Here is a 20,053-nt window from a genome sequence, read left to right as displayed (position 1 = left end):
GATGAAAGAGGTGATGGGGATTGAGGAGTGCACTTGTTGTGATGAGCACCAGGTGATGTATGGAAGTACTGACTCACTATATTGTACACCTGAGACTAATATAGCACTGTATGTTAACTATAGTGGAATTAAAATGAAAAAAAGAAATTAAATATATCTGAGATATATCTGGGAGTAAAACAAGAAGATACAGAAAAATGTGATTAGCATGATTCTATATTTGCACAAAATAAAATATAAAAAAATAAACACATCAAAAATAAAACAAAATCTGTTTTATGCCATCTCAAAGTATGCAAACTCCTACTCTGATATAAATATGAGATTTTTTTCATGCCTTCCCCAGAAAAATACAAATTGTACCCTGAATTTGAGTTACCCCCACATAGTACATGGAGCTACAAAGAAACATAAAACCTCACCTCAGAGCTATTGATGGCCAAAGCTTGAAGTAGCAGCTTAGTGGCATCAAGATGGAGACCATAGTGAATCAAAAGGTTGGCCAAGTTCACAAGAGGAATGTCCTGGTATTGAAGTGGAGCCAAATTCAAAGCCCTCTGAAGACAAGCAATAGCAAAAGTGCTGTTTCCTACGGCTCTCCAGTAGAGTCCAGCTTCATTGAGTATCAGCCAGACAGGGGCATTTGGCTGAAAAACCCAAAATACCTCAGTTAATACAAGAATATAGTACTAGTTCTAACAAGGATTTTCACTGCATGCATTTTAACTTTTAATTACAATTACTAAGCATTTAAATTTCAGATGTCTAAAGCAGGCGACTTACCTTATTAATAGCGTGAAATAAGAATGACCCAATTTCTTCTTCTGGGATAGTATAGTTATTAATACGGGAAAGCAAAATCTGAAAACATCAAAAGGAAGACTGACTCAATTTAAAATAACAAGGAAGACATGTGAAAGAAATCTATTGATAGCAGTCTTTACTTGAGCTCCTCAGGAACAGCTAATTTGAACAGATATTTATAATCATTTATCTATATATATAAAACATGAGGTCATCAACATACCAACAGGTGTTGACCTGCTTACATGAATGCCCTAGTTTCCTCTAACTAAAACATGTTAAAAGATGCATACCACATACACTATTAAGGTGATACACCATATCCCATTAAAGTCAACCTAAGTACCCAAAATCAAATGAGAAGTTATTCAAAAGACAACAGCACGTAATACCTGATGCAACGAAAATCTTCTATCTTTCCTAACTGGAAAAGCGCTGGATCCTCAATTATGCTACGTTCTTGTAACGTGTGTATAACTGTGAGCAACTCTAAGGTAGGGATCATGGTCTATTTATCTTTCCTAGCATTCCAAATAGTGCCTGGAACATAACGTTTTCACCTCAGTAAATGTTTGTTGACCGTAAGTAGTAACTGATCATAGTTTTAAAATTAAGTTTTAAAAAAGGGTGTTGTGATGGTCTATTTTCTCTGCAAAAAAAGTAATTTTTCATTTGTATCTCTGGAATGGTATCTAATGTAGACTTTCTAGTCAATAATAAAACATTCTCACTTATACATAATTAATAGGAATTAAAGAACAAAGCATAACAGAACTTGTCTATAATATCTGCAAAGTATTTATCAAATTCATACAAACTTCCAAGGACCTTACATAAGGCCAAAGCAGGGTTGAAAAGGCCAGAAAGACAATCTTCAAGCTTTCAATTTATACAAACTCCTGGAGGCTTGAAGGATGCAAAGCTAAACTGAAGTGGTCAGAATGGCCTCCAGTAGATGAACTCCATTAAATAAACAGAGAGTTCTGTATTGTTCATCTTTCTTTGCAGCACTCTTCGTTAGAGAGAGTGCTTACATGGTCTGTGTCAATGGCAGCCTGGAAGCACACTTTCCTGGTGCTCCTTCAATAGCATGAATGTCTTCTTAATGATTTCATCAATTCTTTAACTCTATCCTCAGTTTTTAAAAACTTTAAGTTCAGTAACTGCCTTCTATCAAATTTTTGTTCACCTAAGAGGCTTGTGAAGTCACCCAGAATGGACGGCAATAAACACCAGCCTAAGTGAGCCTTACTTTTCGTGCATGGTCATCTGGCATTTTGGCTTTCAGATCCATGCGGACCTCTAATTCTTTGACTAAGTAGGACAGAGTCTGGCTTTTTCTGAAGTCAGTTATGGAACAGTCAGGGGTTTGGGCCTCTTCTTCTGAAGAATAATCATCACTGTTGAGTTCGTGGATCCTGGCACAAGAAAAAGGAACAAAATTCATATTTTCAAAGTTTGGGTGATTTCAAGATAAAGACTTAACCTTTCAAGTCCAAGGCTGGTGCTCTCAAAGAACTGCAGATGACAATCATGCAGAATCAAGTGCTTTGCCAAATCCATCAGCACTTGCCTGAGTCCTTTGTTTTCCGGAGGCAGAAAATACGTTGGCAATTCCCCACCAAGAGGGACTCTAGGATAGCTTTCTGCACAATCTGCTCTTTTAGGCCAAAGAATATGCTGTTTGTCCTAATAAAGAGAAAAGGTTTCTCATAAATTTCCTTGGATTCAATATTTCAACATGCTAAATAAACTTTTAAAAGAACATAAATATACAAGGATAATTGAACAATTTAGTATTTTAAGATAATTGTAGACATTATGGTAGACTGTAATATTCCTTCTACTGAAGGGTATTTGTCTAAGTCAGTAATTCTACCTGCTTTACCATAGACTGGTTCAGGGCTGGGCACGCCTAAGTCAGCTGAGCCCAATGAGATACAAGGAGAGGCTTGTTTGGGGCTTCTGGAAAGAAAAGCCAGTCTTAGTCTCTTATGCCACATAGGAAGAAAGAACACGTTGCTCTAAGTTGCCGCTGGCTGTCACCTCATGACCATGAGGAAGACAAGCTTTAGGATGAAACAATACTATGGATGGCAAACTGAAGAAAAAGAAAGAAATGGGTCACTGATGACATCACTGGCCCACTGAATCAACCAAACCCAAAGTTTGCTCTGATCTCTGGACTTTCTGTAATATGAGGCATATTTTCTGTTTAAGTCAATTTGAGGCAGAGTTTATGATTTGTATAATCATAATGAAAGCATATATAAGCTTATAAAACTGGCACAAAAAACTACTTTTCCCTGAACTAAGACCTTTTCTTTGCCAATGCCAAAGTTTGACAATTGTTTTGATTTGTAAAATGTTCATTTTTTCTAAATATAAATAACACACATCAGAGGCTTACTAAACTTAAATCTTGAAGCTATCAAACTTTGGGGAATTTATTTTACATAGAATTAAATCTAAGTGGCTATATTAATTCTGATAGAACAAAAACTCGATTAAATTCTGAAAATTTAATACTGAATAAAAAGTTCATGGTATCTGTCCTCATACCCTGGTATCCCCATGGGACAACACATAATTATTTCTTAGCTAGCTCAGAAATACATATTTATTGGGGTCGCCTGGGTGGCTCAGTTGGTTAAACGTCTGCCTTCGGCTCATGTCATGGTCCCAGGGTCCTGGGATTGAGCCCCGCATAGTGCTCCTTACTCGGCAGGGAGCCTGTTTCTCCCTTTCCCTCTGCCACTCCTCCTGCTTGAGCTCCCTCTCTCTCTCTCAGATAAATTAATAAAATCTTAAAAAAAGAGAAATACATATTTATTGACTTATTATCTGTATCATCTGAGAGAATGTAAGCTCCAGCAAAGAGCTTGTATACTATATCCACAGTACCAGCCCGGTGCACAGATGTGGACTCAATAAAAGAATGCTGAAGGAAAAATGAAATACAGCTGACCCTTGAACAGCACAGCTTTGAATGATGCAGGTCAACTTACACGTGGATTTTTTGATAAATACAGTGAAGTACTATAAATGCATTTTTTCTGCCTCATGGCTTTCTTAATAACATTTTCTTTTCTCTAGCTTACTTTATAATAAGAATACAGTACATAATACCTACAACATAAAAAATGCATGTTAATCCACTGTTTACATTCTCAGAAAGGGTTCGGTCAATAGCAGGCTATTGGTAGTTAAGTTTTTGGGGAAACAAAAGTTATACATAGATTTATGACTGCATGGGGGGTCGGCCCTTATAACCTCCATGTTGTTCAAGGGTCAACTGTATATACAAGCATATACTTAGGTCATGTTTAGAAACTTTCTAGGGTTGGTAATTGTACTCAGAGTTCAAAGTTGTTGTTGTTGTTTTTTTTTAAGATTTTATTTATTTATTCGGCAGAGATAGAGACAGCCAGCGAGAGAGGGAACACAAGCAGGGGGAGTGGGAGAGGAAGAAGCAGGCTCATAGCGGAGGAGCCTGATGTGGGGCTCGATCCCACAACGCTGGGATCATGCCCTGAGTCGAAGGCAGACGCTTAACCGCTGTGCCACCCAGGTGCCCCCAGAGTTCAAAGTTTTAAACTAAAATCAGAGTGTCTATATGCTCCACTTGATTGGGAAGAAGACCTCAAGGCAGACCCTGTGTCTTGCTAATCTACTACCTAGCAGAATGCCTTCTGTTTAATAAAAGCTGATTAGGGGTGCCTGGGTGGCTCAGTTGTTAAGTGTCTGCCTTCAGCTCAGGGTGTAATCCTGGGGTCCTGGGATCTAGCCCCGCATCAGGCTCCCTGTTCTGCTGGGAGCCTGCTTCTTCCTCTCCCACTGCCCCTGCTTGCTGACTGCCTCTCTCTCTGTCAAATAAATAAATAAAATCTTAAAAAAAAAAAAAGAAGCTGATTAAGTGTTTGCTGAACTAAGTTGAACAGAGACAGGGACCATATTAATCAATGAAGGTGAGGGCCACTGCTTTTAGAAATCTTGTCTGAGGGGACCCTGGGTAGCTCAGTCATGGGGCGCCTGGGTAGTTCAGTCATTAAGCATCTGCCTTCGGCTCAGGTCATGACCCCAGGGTCCTGGGATTGAGCCCCGCATCGGGCTCCCTGCTCAGCGGGAAGCCTGCTTCTCCCTCTCCTACTCCCCCTGCTGGTGTTTCCTCTCTCGTTGTGTCTCTCTCTGTCCAATAAATAAACAAAATCTTAAAAAAAAGAAAGAAAGCTTGTCTGAGAAAACTGCTTCATCATCCTCTATTAACTTACCCTATACGCATCAGAATCCCTGCCCCAGATCCAGAGAATGGAATGGGCTACAGGAGAAGACTTGACCAAATCACTGATATCACTCTGATTTGCCTGAACATCAAAATTCACAGACATCATACTGGAGGTTGATGAATCCTCACCAAACTAGAAAATAAAGAGAAAAGTTGAATCAAATTGAAGCAGAAAAGAATCTGTGACTAAGATTTAATCCAATCCCAAACATCAGTGAACACTCAAACCCAGAAGGAAATCTGGAAGTAGGTCAGAAATAAAGTAATCAGATTTTTACATTTTCAGAACTAGGCCCCAACACTATTCTCTCAGAAAATGCATACATAGTTAGCAACTTTCAATCAACTGTGCCATTGGTGTATGAGAAAAATGGCATGGCTTCTTCCTTTCTTTACTGTCCCTTTACTTCCTGTGATTTAGTGTATTTTAGGTTTAAAGGTGAGCTCATTATCTAAGAGGTTTGTCTCATTATTGCCCTCCCCTATCTATACTAAAATGATCACTACTCTATAGAATTAGTGTGTTGCGGCAGAAGCAAGGGAACTGGAAAAAGGGCTCTCAGGAGTTTAATATAGCTATGATTTAGGCATTATAATTATTACATAATCAGCTCCAAATACAAATATAGCCTTCCTTCAAAGCAAGGTAAATCAATGTTTGATATTCTTAGGGGATACCCCAATTCCTGTGTATTTCTAAAACCTTCTTAGATAAGAGAATGGGACCAGGATGGAAGGGAGTAGAGAAGAATGGATTCTTTTACTATATAACTGAAATGCAACTTATGGATATATGATACTGAAGCTACACTGTTACAGGGAAGTCTTCCAAATGGTCTGTCTTGAGACCATTATGATATTCAAAAGTTACCTTGGTTTTAGTCTATATCATTTGTAAATATTATTACCTTTTTTTCCCTTAAAATAATGCTTGGATTTAAAACAGGGAGCTATACGGACACCTAGGTGGCTTAGTCAGTTAAGCGTCTGCCTTCGGCTCAGGTCATGATCCCAGGGTCCTGGGATTGAGCCCCGCATCGGGCTCCCTGCTCAGCGGTGGGGAGTCTGCTTCTCCCTCTCCCTCTGCTGCTCCCCCTGCTTGTGCTCTCTGGCTCTCTCAAATAAATAAGTAAAATCTTAACAAAAAAAAAAGGGAGCTATAATCTCAGATGTGTAAGTCTGATCTTCCCTTACTGTGTTTGAAAACTAAACATGGGATATTGCTAGGAACTAGATGACAAAAATCATGGGAAGCTTTTGGTCCCTATTACTACATCTCCCCTCAACGGCCTCTTAATTTTTGCTTCTTTTTCTCAATGAGGTCTGGGTTTTTTCAGATTAAAGAGTACTAATTTTTCATGGTTTGTCTTCCTGTAGAAGCTATTCTATTAATTGTCTTAACTGCTTATCTCTGGAAATTCCTGTGCCTATGATTAAAGACATGATAGGTTTCAGTAGGATATGATAAATGTTACTTTATTTCCAACATCCTTTTGGATGATACTTGGAACTCTGGTTGTGCTTACTATCTATAACAGCCCAATTAGATGCTCTCTGGTATCATATAAATATCTATTATTTCTTCCCAACTAGTTAGTCTAGGGATTGTATGTATATGTATGACTGCATGTATATGTATGTGTATATATATATACATGTATATGTATGGCTATACACAGAGACAGAAAGAGAGAGAAAACACCCAGGCATGTAGCAATAGCGCTTAATAAAAATTTTCTGTTGATAATGATCTTTTTGTTAATGTTTCTGGTTGAAGCAACATAACTGGACTGATGACTAAATTTAGGAAAGAGCATGGCTACTCCTTCCCAAATTTTAAATTATTGGTCTTACTCTAATAAGTTAAAAGGGAGATGGAGGCTTTGAGTTAAATACTAGTAACAGCCCAATCTAGCTCTCATGGTAAAGGAGAAAAGAAACAAAGACATATACAACCAGTACTTGGGGGAACTGGAAATGTCATTCATGAAGTAACAGAGTACTATCCACGAAATCTGACTTCATAAACATACTCAAAAGCTTAAATGAGTCACAAATTTAGGTATCAAATATACAAGGAATCGAGGGGGAAAAGCAATATTACTTTTAGATATGCAAAGTTATAAGAACTAGAAAAGACCAAGAAAAAGAACCTGAACATAATCCACATTTTCAAAAATATCTCCACGATGGTAGCGCACAGGTTGGTCCCATTGGCAATGTAAACTATGCTGCTGGTTGACCAGACGGCATATCTGATGATTTCCTGGAATAAGAAAGGAAATTACAATTGTTGAGAAAAATCGGCAATGCCAACATGATTTCTTTGGTCTGAGTCATTTAGTTTCAGAGCCTGGCAGAGTACTTACACAGGGGGTACTATACAGGAAAACACTAATTAATGGTTTCCTAAATTAAATCATTCTAAAGAAGCTTCAGTTTCTCCACCTATAAAAAACAAAGGGGCTCCACTAAATCACCAAAATATCTTCTGGTAATTACATTCTATGACAGTAAAATCTATTGATTACATTGTTTTAAGAAACTTTAGCCATCTCTCTGGAGACAATCTGCTTTAATACTTCATAATTCTGTTTCAAAATTATATACAAGAGCTCTGGTTGTATTGTAGTATAGAGCAAGCAGTAAATAACCCCAAGGACCGAACATACTCTTTATACTCAAAATAGCAAAAACGTACCAGGTGGATTGTAAAATGGACTTTAAATGGTCACAGCTAAGGTTCAAAGATTTGAGAGGCCTTCCAGATCAACATATTTATCAAAGAAGAAGTATATAATATAAGGGATTCTACTAATTTATTCTTTGGTGTCAGCTGTTAGATCTGCTCCTTTAGGGTTTTATCAGAAATGAAACATTCTGGATATAATCAAGTCACTGACATCCTGTCAACCCAAGTGTCCTTAGACAGTGGTTCTATTTCTGGGTCACGGACTCAAAGAGATTTTAATAAAAGCTTTATGCCCTCTTCCCAGAAAAAAAAATTGTGCACGTACATATTACTGCATGTAATTTTGGGGAACATTTTGGAACCCCCTGAAACTAATCCATTGACCCAGGTTAAGAATTCCTGCTTGAGACAAATTCTAGCCCAAAATCTTTCTTCTAAAATAAAATATTTGTTTTTAAGGGAGCAAGAAAAATAAGACAGCCTTATTGCCAGTGTTGGCTTGACAGTGTGGATGCTTTGTTTCAAGGGTGTGTCTGGCTTGTGTTTACTTGGTATAAGGCCATGTTACTCACATTGTGTTTTCAGACCTGCAGCAACAGACATTAAATATTAGGAGCTTGTTAGAAATAGAGAATCTCAGGTCCTACCTCAGACCTATGATCAGAATCTGTATTTTAACAAAGTCTCCAAGAGATTGGCATGCATACTAAATTGGCAATCTCTAAAAGACTGGCATGCATACTAAATCAAAGTGGGCCGAACAACTGTTAAGACTTCTAGGATCTAAAAAATTTCATTTTTACTTGAAAATGTGATTTAAAAAAAAAAAAACTAGAGAGACTAAACCAGCTCCCCAGGCCTGCTGGTATACCCTCTATGAAGACTTGATTTTAAGACTCAGGGAACTCATAAGCACAACTTTATACTGCTTTAGGGTAAGTAAAAGTTATGAAAGTAGAGCATGCTAGAAGTGAACTTCCTAGCCTGTCTTTAATTATTTGGAATCAATACTTACCTAATTGTGCCTCTTTTGCCATCTGTGTCTCATGGATGATATTTCTTAAGATTTGCTCCTCCTGAATCAGCTTATGTTTTTCTAGGATCTCCTGCTGTCTTAGGTAGTGGTCATGCTGTTTTTGATATTCTTTCAACTCATTCAGTGTTCGCTGGAGGGATCTTAACGTTTTTTAACACCAGGAGAAAGTTACGGAGTTTTAAAACTGAAGTTTTAAACCCACTTACTGTATAGGTTTTTCTGTTCCTCAGCAATAATTGCTAGTTTTTTCCTTTTAACATACAACCACTGTACCACAAGTTTAAAAATAATAGGGCAAAATAAATAAATTGTTTTATTAAAACTTAGAGGCAAAAAGATGGATAGAGACAAAATTCTTCCCTTACATATAACTATCTTGACATTAAATGGTGTGTTGAACTGTTCAGGTAGCCAAAAGATACACAGCAACATACTGTAAATCTTGACATATTCAACAACTATTTCCCCCCATCAAGTCTATGTGGGTTCCACTGACATTCAAAGCCACCTTTCCATCTTTGCTTTTGATTCTACATAAAGACAAGGTTAAGAGAAAGGGCCAACAGTACCTTGCTCTTGACCTCTAGCTCCTTGGGTTTGTGGATTTTGGAAAAAAACACAGAAACCTGGCTTAGAAACCACCTGGTATCTGCTGCCTGATTATATTTAGTCACAAAATCCTTTTTACCTATTACATTGTGACATGGGAGATTTAGGAGCTGTACAGATTGTGTACCAGAGAACCAATTTGCTCAACCAGGACAAGTTCTGATCAGGTGTAACAGAAGCCAGTATAAACAAGTGGTCATTCCTTCTTTTTCACCACATTATGCTTTAAATTGATTGGAAAATAACCAAAAGCAATAGTTTAATAAGTTCCAAATCTCCATTTAATTCTCCAATAATCAAAGCTGCCTCAAAACATTGAGGCTAATTCCATAAGAACAATTCACTTCGAGTTATGTAAAGTTTCCTAACTGGCCTTGCTATTTATGGAATCAAATATATTTTTATTAAGTACACTGCAAGCACCAAGTACAACAGAACTTCATCACTGTACAATTTACAGAAATCTGATTAAAATATGGGCCAAATAATGTTTCTCAAAGTCACTTAACTAATGTAACATGAGTCCAACCCTAGCAGCTAAAGGGGAAAAAGATCAAATATAGCATGTGGAAGTGATTTTACTGACAATGCATTGTGTGGAAATTAAAACATAACCGAATTACTAATTATCTGGCAGCACCCCCAATCCATCTGACTTCATAAAAGTAATCGATGATCAAAAGTATAAAGACTTAAATGACAGAATCTACTGCAAACATTCTCTAGTTCCTGGAATTCATACTATCTACTCTACACAACCTTGGAGTTGTGCTAACCCCCCTGGATCTGGAGAAAAGGGATAGGACTAGCAGTAGTGAAAAGGTGTTTTTAATTCTAAAGAACAAATTAACACAGACATCACCCTACACAGGTCTAACCTAAGGTTCTACAGTGCTAGGGCTTCAGTGAAATTTTCTCTCCCAATTACCTATGTTGGGCTTCCAATTTCTGCTCGAGTTTTTGTTGACAAAGGACAGCATGCTTCCTCTTTATAGCTTGCTCAAACCCAGGTTTGGCCTGCAAAGCATGGTCATAACAGAGCACTGAGTGGTTATACTCCCCCAGCATCTGAAGAGACAAAAACAAACACATACATACACACACACACACAGGAGGAAAAACATTAGCCACGGCGTGGTTCAATCTGTCCAAATCCCCTAACGACTTATGAGATCACAGTTAATCTCACTCTACAGTGAACATTATTTTTGATCAGTGACCAAACCTACAACATAAGATAGGCAGTACAATTGCTTAACTAGAAAGTATTGTTATCTTCAGAGGTATATTCTGCAGGAATTTAAGATTCCTATCAATTTAATTATTTTTCTTTTTTTTTTGTCAAGAGGCTAGGACTATTAGGATACATTATTGTGTTGAGGTATTTTCCCCATAATTTCTTTATTTCCATTCACTTTTCCTTGTTCAGACCAAAAGAGGAAGGGAAAAAGGTATTTTTTAGTTGAAAATAAATTTTTTAAAAAAGAAAAGAAAATAGCAACTGGTTTGCCTCATGAAAACATAAAGTTGTATTTACTGCATATATATTTCCCAGAGTGTAATAGCTGGTGAAGAAGTCACTGTCATCCAGAGCTGCGTGGACCACCACAGCAGCATCTGCAGAGAAGTGCGCTCTGTGCAGAACATTTGCCAAGTTGACCAGGGCAATGTCTTTATTGTGCCTAAAAGAGAAGGAGAGGCACAATTAGGTGTTAGGAGAGAAGTATGTGCTCCATGATTCTGTATAACTACTTGACAAGGGAAAATTACATTCGAAGTTATTGAACTTAGGAAAATAATTTTGAGTGTACTGACAGATGGAGAAAACAATTTAAGAAAATTATACTCTTACATTTTTATATAACTGATGATACTTAATTTAATCTGATAGCCATACATTTTGCCATAGAAATAAGGTCGGGCAGACATTTTATGATTTTAAAATGTATTCAGGGCTCATTATTTGCTTTGAGAAAATTTAATTATGCTAATTCCTCCAGGCAAGGTCCTTATATTCAAGTCTCAAGTGAATCAGAAGGCGTCTACATTATATATTTTTTCCTTAATGGAAATCAGAAGAATATTGTGCTATTATCACTGTGAACTCTTTGACATCTGTCATTTTTTTTGTGATGAGACTAAATTCTTTGAATAGGGATAGAGGAGACTGTAAGTACAACACAATGCTTCTTCATAGTGTTCTTATGTACTGTTTCTTTACCAGTCCTGAGTTACATGGAGAATCAGGAAGTCCAGAAAGGGAGAAATCTTACCTGGAAGAGAAGTGAAGTGCTCGCATGGCACATTCCACTACTTGATACGGCTCATTCTTTATTCTCCAATAAAATGAAGCCATGTTATACAGTACCCATGAGGAAGAATTCTAGAGATTAAACAGGTAAGATGACAATCAAACACAACTCAACACATTTTCTTCGACTTAGAATGTTCAAAACGAGCACCTTTACTATTCTGTCTCTTCTGAAATTTAAGCTGAAGGACACGGAAGTACACCAGTGAATAAGCTGGGGACAAAGTACCAAAAACCACACCTTTCAAAAGAGCCTCCTGATCATCAGTTGAGCAAGTAAGTGCTGTCAGGTGTCATCTCCAGAGAGAGACCACTCAACTCCAAGCTCCTGTTCCAAGGGGGAAATTAAGCTGAAAAGCCCACCAAGTGGCCCAAACTTCTTGGTTCCTATTCCAGGACTTTAGAAGTTAGGACCTGACCTACTTAGAAATGCCAGTTGTTCTAACATGAAATTCCTGAAATTAACAAAGTTTCCTATTTATTTAAACATCTGAATGAAGGTACATACATAAGCAAATGACAGGCTTATCTTTTTGTAAAAGATGAATTTTTATTCGTTCTTTTGTCATCTGTGTTCACAATCCAAACCTTCACCGATAAAAATTATGTCTTTAGTAATAAGTAATAAGTCTTTAGAGTAATAAGTGAAGTTAAAGAGAAATTCAGATCGGTTTGCTCCTTCTATGGCTTGGATTTTTTCGTCTCATAACATATACAAAAATTTCAACTACACAGAGGTCAAAACACTGAACTGGACCATGACAAAAATTCAATGTACATAGTTTAAGCCCATGCAGAGAGATTTCAAATTCAGCATGGCAAAAAAAGTCATATAAAGTTAAAAAAAAAAAGGTGATAAAGTTTTAAATAAACTGGGGAAAATATATATGACACTCATTGTTCACTCTGTTTAATACATAAAGAGCTCTAAAAATAAACACAAAAATACAAGACAAAATACAAGAGAACATGAGCCAAAAACATGAACAGACAATTCGAAAGTACAAAACAATGGCCAATTAGCAGGTAAAATGATGTAAACCTTAACAAAGAATATAAATAAAAAAGATACAAATTTTCCTTTTACAAATTCGCAAAGATTAAAAAGAATGCCAACACTCAATGATGGCTACACTGTATATTAACTTCAGATATTAACTGTAGAAATGTTTGGTGAGTACAGCATTTCTGGGGGACAGTTTAACAACATTTATGTAAAGAGCCTTAAAATATGGTTACTCTCTGATGCTCACAATTCCACTATTAAAAATTTATCTTCGGGGTGCCTGGGTGGCTCAGTGGATCAAGTGCCCAACTCTTGATTTCGGCTCAGGTAATGATCTCTGGGAAATGAGATCAAGCCCCGTGTCAGGCGCAGAGCACAGGACCTGCTTAAAGAATCTCTCTCTCCCTGTCTCTCTGCCCACCACCCCCCTACCTTCCCTGCGTTCTTGCTCATTCTCTTACCAAAAAAAAAATTACCTGTGAGAATAAGTTTTAGCTATAAAGATATGTAAAAATAAAAATATAAAAGACTACATTGTAAGACAGGAATTATCTCTGAGTGTTTTTTTACTTTCTCTTTTACAGATTTTTTTTTAGAGATTTGACAGAGAGAGAGAGAACACAAGCAGGGGGAGGGGCAGGCACAGCGAGAGGGAGAAGCAGGCTCCCCGCTGAAAAGAGAGCCTGACATGGGGCTTGATCCCAGCATACTGGGATCATGACCTGAGCTGAAGGCAGACACTTAACTGACTGAGCCACGCAGGGGCCCCTCTTTTATAGATTTTTTTATACAGTCTGAATTTCTTCCACAAGGACAAATTGTTTTCAATAAATGGTGCTGGGAAAATTGGACAGCTACATGCAAAAGAATGAAACTTGACCAATCTCTCACACCATACACAAAAAAACTCCAAATGGATGAAAGACCTCAATGTGAGACAGGAATCCATCAAAATTCTAGAGGAGAACATAGGCAACAACTTCTATGACATCGGCCAGAGCAACCTTTTTCACGACACATCTCCAAAGGCAAGAGAAATAAAAGATAAAATGAACTTATGGGACTTTATCAGGATAAAGAGCTTCTGCACAGCCAAGGAAACAGTCAAAAAAACTAAGAGACAGCCCACGGAATGGGAGAATATATTTGCAAAGGACACCACAGATAAAGGACTGGTATCCAAGATCTACAAAGAACTTCTCAAACTCAATACACGAGAAACAAATAAACAAATCATAAAATGGGCAGAAGATATGAACAGACACTTTTCCAATGAAGACATACAAATGGCTAACAGACACATGAAAAAATGTTCAAAATCATTAGCCATCAGGGAAATTCAAATCAAAACCACACTGAGATACCACCTTACGCCAGTTAGAATGGCAAAGATAGACAAGGCAAGAAACAACAATTGTTGGAGAGGATGTGGAGAAAGGGGATCCCTCCTACATTGTTGGTGGGAATGCAAGTTGGTACAGCCACTCTGGAAAACAGTGTGGAGGTCCCTTAAAAAGTTAAAAATTGAACTACCCTATGACCCAGCCATTGCACTACTGGGTGTTTACCCCAAAGATACAGACGTAGTAAAGAGAAGGGCCATATGCACCCCAATGTTCATAGCTGCATTGTCCACAATAGCCAAATCATGGAAGGAGCCGAGATGCCCTTCAACAGATGACTGGATTAAGAAGCTGTGGTCCATATATACAATGGAATATTACTCAGCTATCAGAAAGAACGAATTCTCAACATTTGCTGCAACATGGACGGCACTGGAGGAGATAATGCTAAGTGAAATAAGTCAAGCAGAGAAAGACAATTATCATATGATTTCTCTCATCTATGGAACATAAGAACTGGGAGGATCGGTGGGGGAAGGGGGGGATGGAGGGGGGGTAATCAGAGGGGGGAATGAAACATGAGAGACTATGGACTATGGGAAACAAACTGGGGACTTCAGAGGGGAGGGGGTGGGGGAAGGGGATGGACTGGTGGTGGGTAGTAAGGAGGGCACGTATTGCATGGTGCACTGGGTGTTATAAGCAACTAATGAAGCATCAAACTTTACATCAGAATCAGGGGATGTACTGTATGATGATTAACATAATATAATAAAATAAAATTAATTATTAAAAAAAAATAGTTATTTTTAAGATTAAAACTAAGTATAACTCTTTTTTTTTTAAATATTTTTATTTATTTGACAGAGAGAGAGAAGACAGCCAGCAAGAGAGGGAACACAGGCAAGGGGAGTGGGAGAGGAAGAAGCAGGCTCCCAGCAGAGGAGCCTGATGTGGGGCTCGATCTCAAGACTCTGGGATCACACCCTGAACCGAAGGCAGACGCTTAACAACTGAGCCACCCAGGTGCCCCTAAAACTAAGTATAATTCTGCATTAATCAGCCTTAAGTATTCTCTTTTCAAGGAATGTATAGGATTTGTTAAGTGACACAAATGAGGTTATAACACTTGTATAGGTGGTTAAGGGTATGTGCCACATTCTTTCAGAACTGACTTATGACTTGGGTTTCAGTCTGTTTTGACAGCCTTTGAGAAAGTTTTCTTTCAAATCAACAAATGCTTTGATTTTTATCTTTTACATTCAGAATGGGGACCAAAAAAATCAATGACAAATTCTATATGAACAAGTGAAAACATAGTAATATGTATGATACTTGGTACATCATAATATATTGGAAGAGAAAAATATATTTTTAAACAAGAAATTTTTCTGTAAGATTTCTCATAAAATTTCCTCCACAAATCTATAGATGTTAGAATGTCACTGTCAATACTTTCTCCTCCTCTCAAACACTTTTTTTCCTTGGCTTTTAGGAGACCACAATCTTCCGGATACCCTTTTGAATCTCTTTTGCTGGCCCTCTCCCCCCTTTACCTGACAGCTAACTGTGGGAAGATCAAGGACTCAGAGTGGTCTTTTCTCAAACTTCACTCTCCTCCAGATTTCCTCACCGAGTCCCAAGGCTACAAACACTCCCTACTTAATTATCCTGTATCTATATATCCAGCTCTGACCCCTCCTGGAGCTCAAGTCTCATTTAGGTATTTCAAATTTAATGTGACCAAAACAGACGCTATCTTCTCTTCCTCCACCCCAAACCTGCTCCTTCTTCAAGTTGCTCATGCCAAAACTTCAGCAATTATCCTCTGTTCCTCTTTTTTCCCTCACTTCCCACATCTAACTCATCAGCTTCTAAACTTCTAAACATTTCCTGAAACAGGTTAAGCCCCTCCATTTCCAATACTAACCATTCTAGTCCAAACTATGTCATCTCTTTCCTGAACTACTGCCCATAGACTTACAACTGGTCTATTTTCAGTTCGGGTCCCTTCATCTAAGTTTAAGAGTATATTTTTTAAAATATTAATTGAATTATGTCATTCCTCTGCTCTAGCTTCCTGGCACTCAGATCTCAGCGCACAAGAGTCCTGACCCTAGCTTTCAGAGGCTTACTTAGTCTGGCTCTGGTCTACTTCTTTGGCCTCATTCCCTGTCATCCTCTCCTTTGCTCACCAGGCTCCAACCTTACTAACCTGAATTAATTTCATGTCACCTGTTACAGACTGAATCTTTGTGTCTCTCCATGCTGTCCCTCCTCCCCACCAATTTATATGTGGAAGCCCTAACCCCCAGTGTGACTGTACGTGAAGACAGGGCCTGGGAAGAGGTGATAAAGGTTAAATGAGGTCCTAAGGGTAGGGCCTGAATCCAATAGGGCCAGTTCCCTCATAAGAGGAGGAAGCCATACCAGATCTCTCCCCCCACACATACAGAGAAGGGGACATGTGAGGACCCAGTGAGAAGGTGGTCATCTGCAAGGCAGGAAGAAAGTCCTCAGCAGGAACCAAATCAGCCAGCACCTTATCCTGGACTTAAGAAGTTTCTGTTGTTTAAGCCACCCAGTCTGTGGTATTTTATGATGGCAGCCTGAGCGGACTACTACACTACTGAGCTCATTAAGGCTTCCGAGCCTTTGCCTTGGCTTAGAATGCTCTTCCTTGATCTCTGACTTTTGCCTCCCTCTTGTCATTCAGATATTAGCTTAAATTTCACCTTTCCAAGGAGGATGACCCTAACTGTTCAATCTAAAGTAGCCACACAATTACACTCTATTTTCATTCACTATGATCTACTTTCAACTAATCATCCTCTGAAGGATATTTTAAATCCTAGGCCAGTTTTCCCAGGTAGTTTTTACTACTCATCAAGTCCTGGGGATGCAACTTTTTACGTTACCTTCAGAGAAACAAGACGAAGACAGTAACTTAGCTACAAAAGCATCAAATATATATATGTATGTATATACATACATACATACAGATATATATGACATATTTGAATAAACATATAGGTATTCGAATAAACTCTATATAAATGTTGCCCTTTCACATTTTACTTAGTACCATAATAATACTGCTTAAAAACCAGCCTCCATTTTGGGGCGCCTGGGTGGCTCAGCTGGTTAAGCATTCTGCTCTTGGTTTTGGCTCGGGTTGCAATCTCAGGGTCGTGGGATTGAGCCCTGCATCAGGCTCCAGGCTGGGTGTGAAGCCTGCTTGAGACTCTCTCTTTCTTCCTCTAACCCTCACCCCGCTCTCGTGTGCTTGCTCACGCACTCTCTTTCAAATAAATAAATAAATAAATAAATAAATAAATAAATCTAAAAAAAAAAAAAAAAAAAAAAAAAAAAAAAAAAGACTACTTTCTAAATTCCCACGTTATGCTGAATGATACATTTAATTTCTTGGGTCCTATTACACAATTCCCTAAAAGTAGATGGTACCTTAAAAGAAAATTATAAGAAGACTTTATTGTTGATGGTGATTCTTGTCCAGAGAACAGTGATGATCTATGTATTGGGTAAATATTTCAAAGACACCAATGTTAAATTTTCTTTCACATTCAAAATATATAATCTAGCCTATAATCCCTGTTGCTTATGTTGGCTTCTAATTTGCTTTTTCATGAATTAGTTTAAATAAAACTTTTGGCATCCATTCCTGGTAGAGGGGACCAGACTACCAATGTTTCTCCCTAGCTTTGAACTATACAGTTTATATTAATGTAATGATATTTAAAATCACTCTCCAGACAAAAACAATCTAGGCAGGTTATTTTCGGAGAAAAAAAAAAGACCTGTGCACAGAGTCTCTGGCTCTTTAATCACTGATGACTTACCTTCTGCAGGCCTTCGTGAATGAGGTGACCTATGTCATCTATACTTCTTCCTAGTCGTTTAGATAAATATGTGAAGATTGGATCTTCTTTAGGTAATAGAGGTGCAGAAAGATTAACTCTCTCTTGTACACCCTGAAGAAAAGAAGAAAAAAATTGAAAAAAAAACAAAACAAAAAACCACACACAGAAAAGAGAGATCATAAGACAAAAGCTCACAAGTAACTCATTATCTTATAGCACTTATTTTAAAGGAGTTTTAAGAAATAGGAAATGTTTGTAAAATTCTAAAGCTGTTCGGAAGGGGAGAAGAAAAAAAATATAAGCAAGAGACTAAATTACAGAAAAAATGTAAAAAAAAAAAAAATCCCAAATCTCTCTACTTACTCGCAGGTGTTGAAAAGCATGTATACTATATGGAAGTTCTAGAATTTTGGTACAATCAGGTTGCTCAGGGTCTGGAGGGACAGGAGATTCTGTGTCTATATAATCTTCAGGGCTAAAATCAAGAAGCCGGGAGCAATGAATGAAAGATGAAAAAATGTCTAATTTTTCCCTAATTGAACTATATATTCTCATAGCATCTCATCTTTACAACCAATATTAGTCAACATTCAACCTTTTTCACACAGCAGCTGTTGGGAGGCAATATTTTAGGAGTTTAACTTAAAGGAGATAAATCAAGAAAGAGAAAATAGTAGATAGACCAAAGAATGTTAAGATTATGAACTTTTTAAAAGCTTTTTAATATTCTTCCTAGAAATGTTAAACCAATTTACACTTCTGTTCAGCCTATCCACCTTTTTACCAGTTACTGATTTTTAAATATTTTTTCCAATTTGATAGGTGAAAACTATCTAAATGACTTATTTTGTACTTATTTGATCATTACTGAGAGATAAGTTTTCTACCTGTTTATTGGCCATTTGTATTTCTTTCACTATGAATTGTTCAATCTTCTATGGTATTAAGTATTTTTAATTGATACTCAAGAATTCTAAGTGTAGTGTATTTTGAACTTTCAAATTTCAATAAACTCATCTGTGATTGAAACTTATCCTCATTAAATAAATAATTTCTTATTCATTCAAGAAAGGTCTATTCAGGAAAATGTTAATTTTATTTCTGGAAAGAGAATTTCTTTACCTGATGTCTTTGCTTTCCAAAGTTATGTATGTGCCGTCATACAGATCCAGGTCCCCTAAGGGCACCTTGGCTTTGATGCAGTCTGGATCCTCTTTATTATGTCTCTGTTCCAGTCCTGTATCTCTGTCTTCATTCTCTTCTATGTGAATTTTTTGAGCAACTAATTGCTTCTGTTGAGAAGACAATAAGAACACAATGGATTTTTCTAATATTTCAGTCTAGATACCACATAAGAGGAAGGAAAATTTAATGTCTTGAAGTCAAAAAATCCTCTATGAAGGAAGATCAAGGATTCTGAATACAGTAGTCCCCCCTTATCTGTAGGGGTATATTCCAAGACTCCCAGGGAATGCCTGAAACCACGGATAGTACCAAACCCTATATATACTGTATGTTTTCCTATACATATATACCTATAATGAAGTTTAATTTATGAATTAAGCACAGTAAGAGATTAACAACGAGTAATAAAATAGAACAATTACAACATTATACTGTAATAAAAGTTATGTGAATGTGCTCTCTCTCTCGCAAAATATCACTGTACTGTAGTCATCCTTCTTGTGATAATGTGAGATAATAAAATGCCTACATGATAAGATGAAATAAGGTGAATGACGTAGGCATTGTGACATAATGTTAGACTATTATTGACCTGACAAGAGCTCAGAAGGAGGATCATCTGCTTCTGGACCATAGTTGATGCATGGGTAATTGAAACCACAGAACACAAAACTGTGGATAAGGGGGAATTAATTAGTTGATATAAATAAGCTTCTCTAAACAGGTGTCTGTATATAGAAAGTAACAGTATATGACATTTATAATAATGGCAGCTGGATACCTTCATAATAGGATTTCTGACTACCTATACAGCTGCATCTGTCAATTTAACTTCCCTGGAACAGAACGGCTCAGCAATTAAAACTACCTTGAATTGTCCACACTTCGTATTTCAATCCTT

General features: G+C 37.5%; 1 protein-coding gene across 2 annotated transcripts in view; it reads right to left on the bottom strand.

Annotated features, from left to right (window-relative positions):
* TTC17 (tetratricopeptide repeat domain 17) overlaps nt 1-20,053 on the bottom strand; it is a 116,031-nt gene that overhangs the window by 69,914 nt on the left and 26,064 nt on the right. For both annotated transcript variants that reach the window (XM_034645705.1, XM_011235878.3), the window contains exons 3-15: nt 19,090-19,259; nt 18,331-18,442; nt 17,947-18,078; nt 11,700-11,809; nt 10,964-11,108; nt 10,355-10,494; nt 8,797-8,957; nt 7,243-7,355; nt 5,076-5,222; nt 2,378-2,493; nt 2,057-2,222; nt 784-861; nt 423-647 (exon numbers count right to left, since the gene is read on the bottom strand). In XM_034645705.1, the coding sequence (XP_034501596.1) occupies nt 423-647; nt 784-861; nt 2,057-2,222; nt 2,378-2,493; nt 5,076-5,222; nt 7,243-7,355; nt 8,797-8,957; nt 10,355-10,494; nt 10,964-11,108; nt 11,700-11,809; nt 17,947-18,078; nt 18,331-18,442; nt 19,090-19,259 (1,815 nt within the window). The remainder of the gene's footprint in view (nt 1-422; nt 648-783; nt 862-2,056; nt 2,223-2,377; nt 2,494-5,075; nt 5,223-7,242; nt 7,356-8,796; nt 8,958-10,354; nt 10,495-10,963; nt 11,109-11,699; nt 11,810-17,946; nt 18,079-18,330; nt 18,443-19,089; nt 19,260-20,053) is intronic.

The sequence above is a fragment of the Ailuropoda melanoleuca genome, chromosome 16 (assembly GCF_002007445.2).
Source record: "Ailuropoda melanoleuca isolate Jingjing chromosome 16, ASM200744v2, whole genome shotgun sequence".
In the NCBI taxonomy this organism is placed as follows: domain Eukaryota; kingdom Metazoa; phylum Chordata; class Mammalia; order Carnivora; family Ursidae; genus Ailuropoda; species Ailuropoda melanoleuca.
The sequence above is the reverse complement of the archived record's forward strand: the minus strand, read 5'-3'. Positions and strand labels throughout refer to the sequence as shown.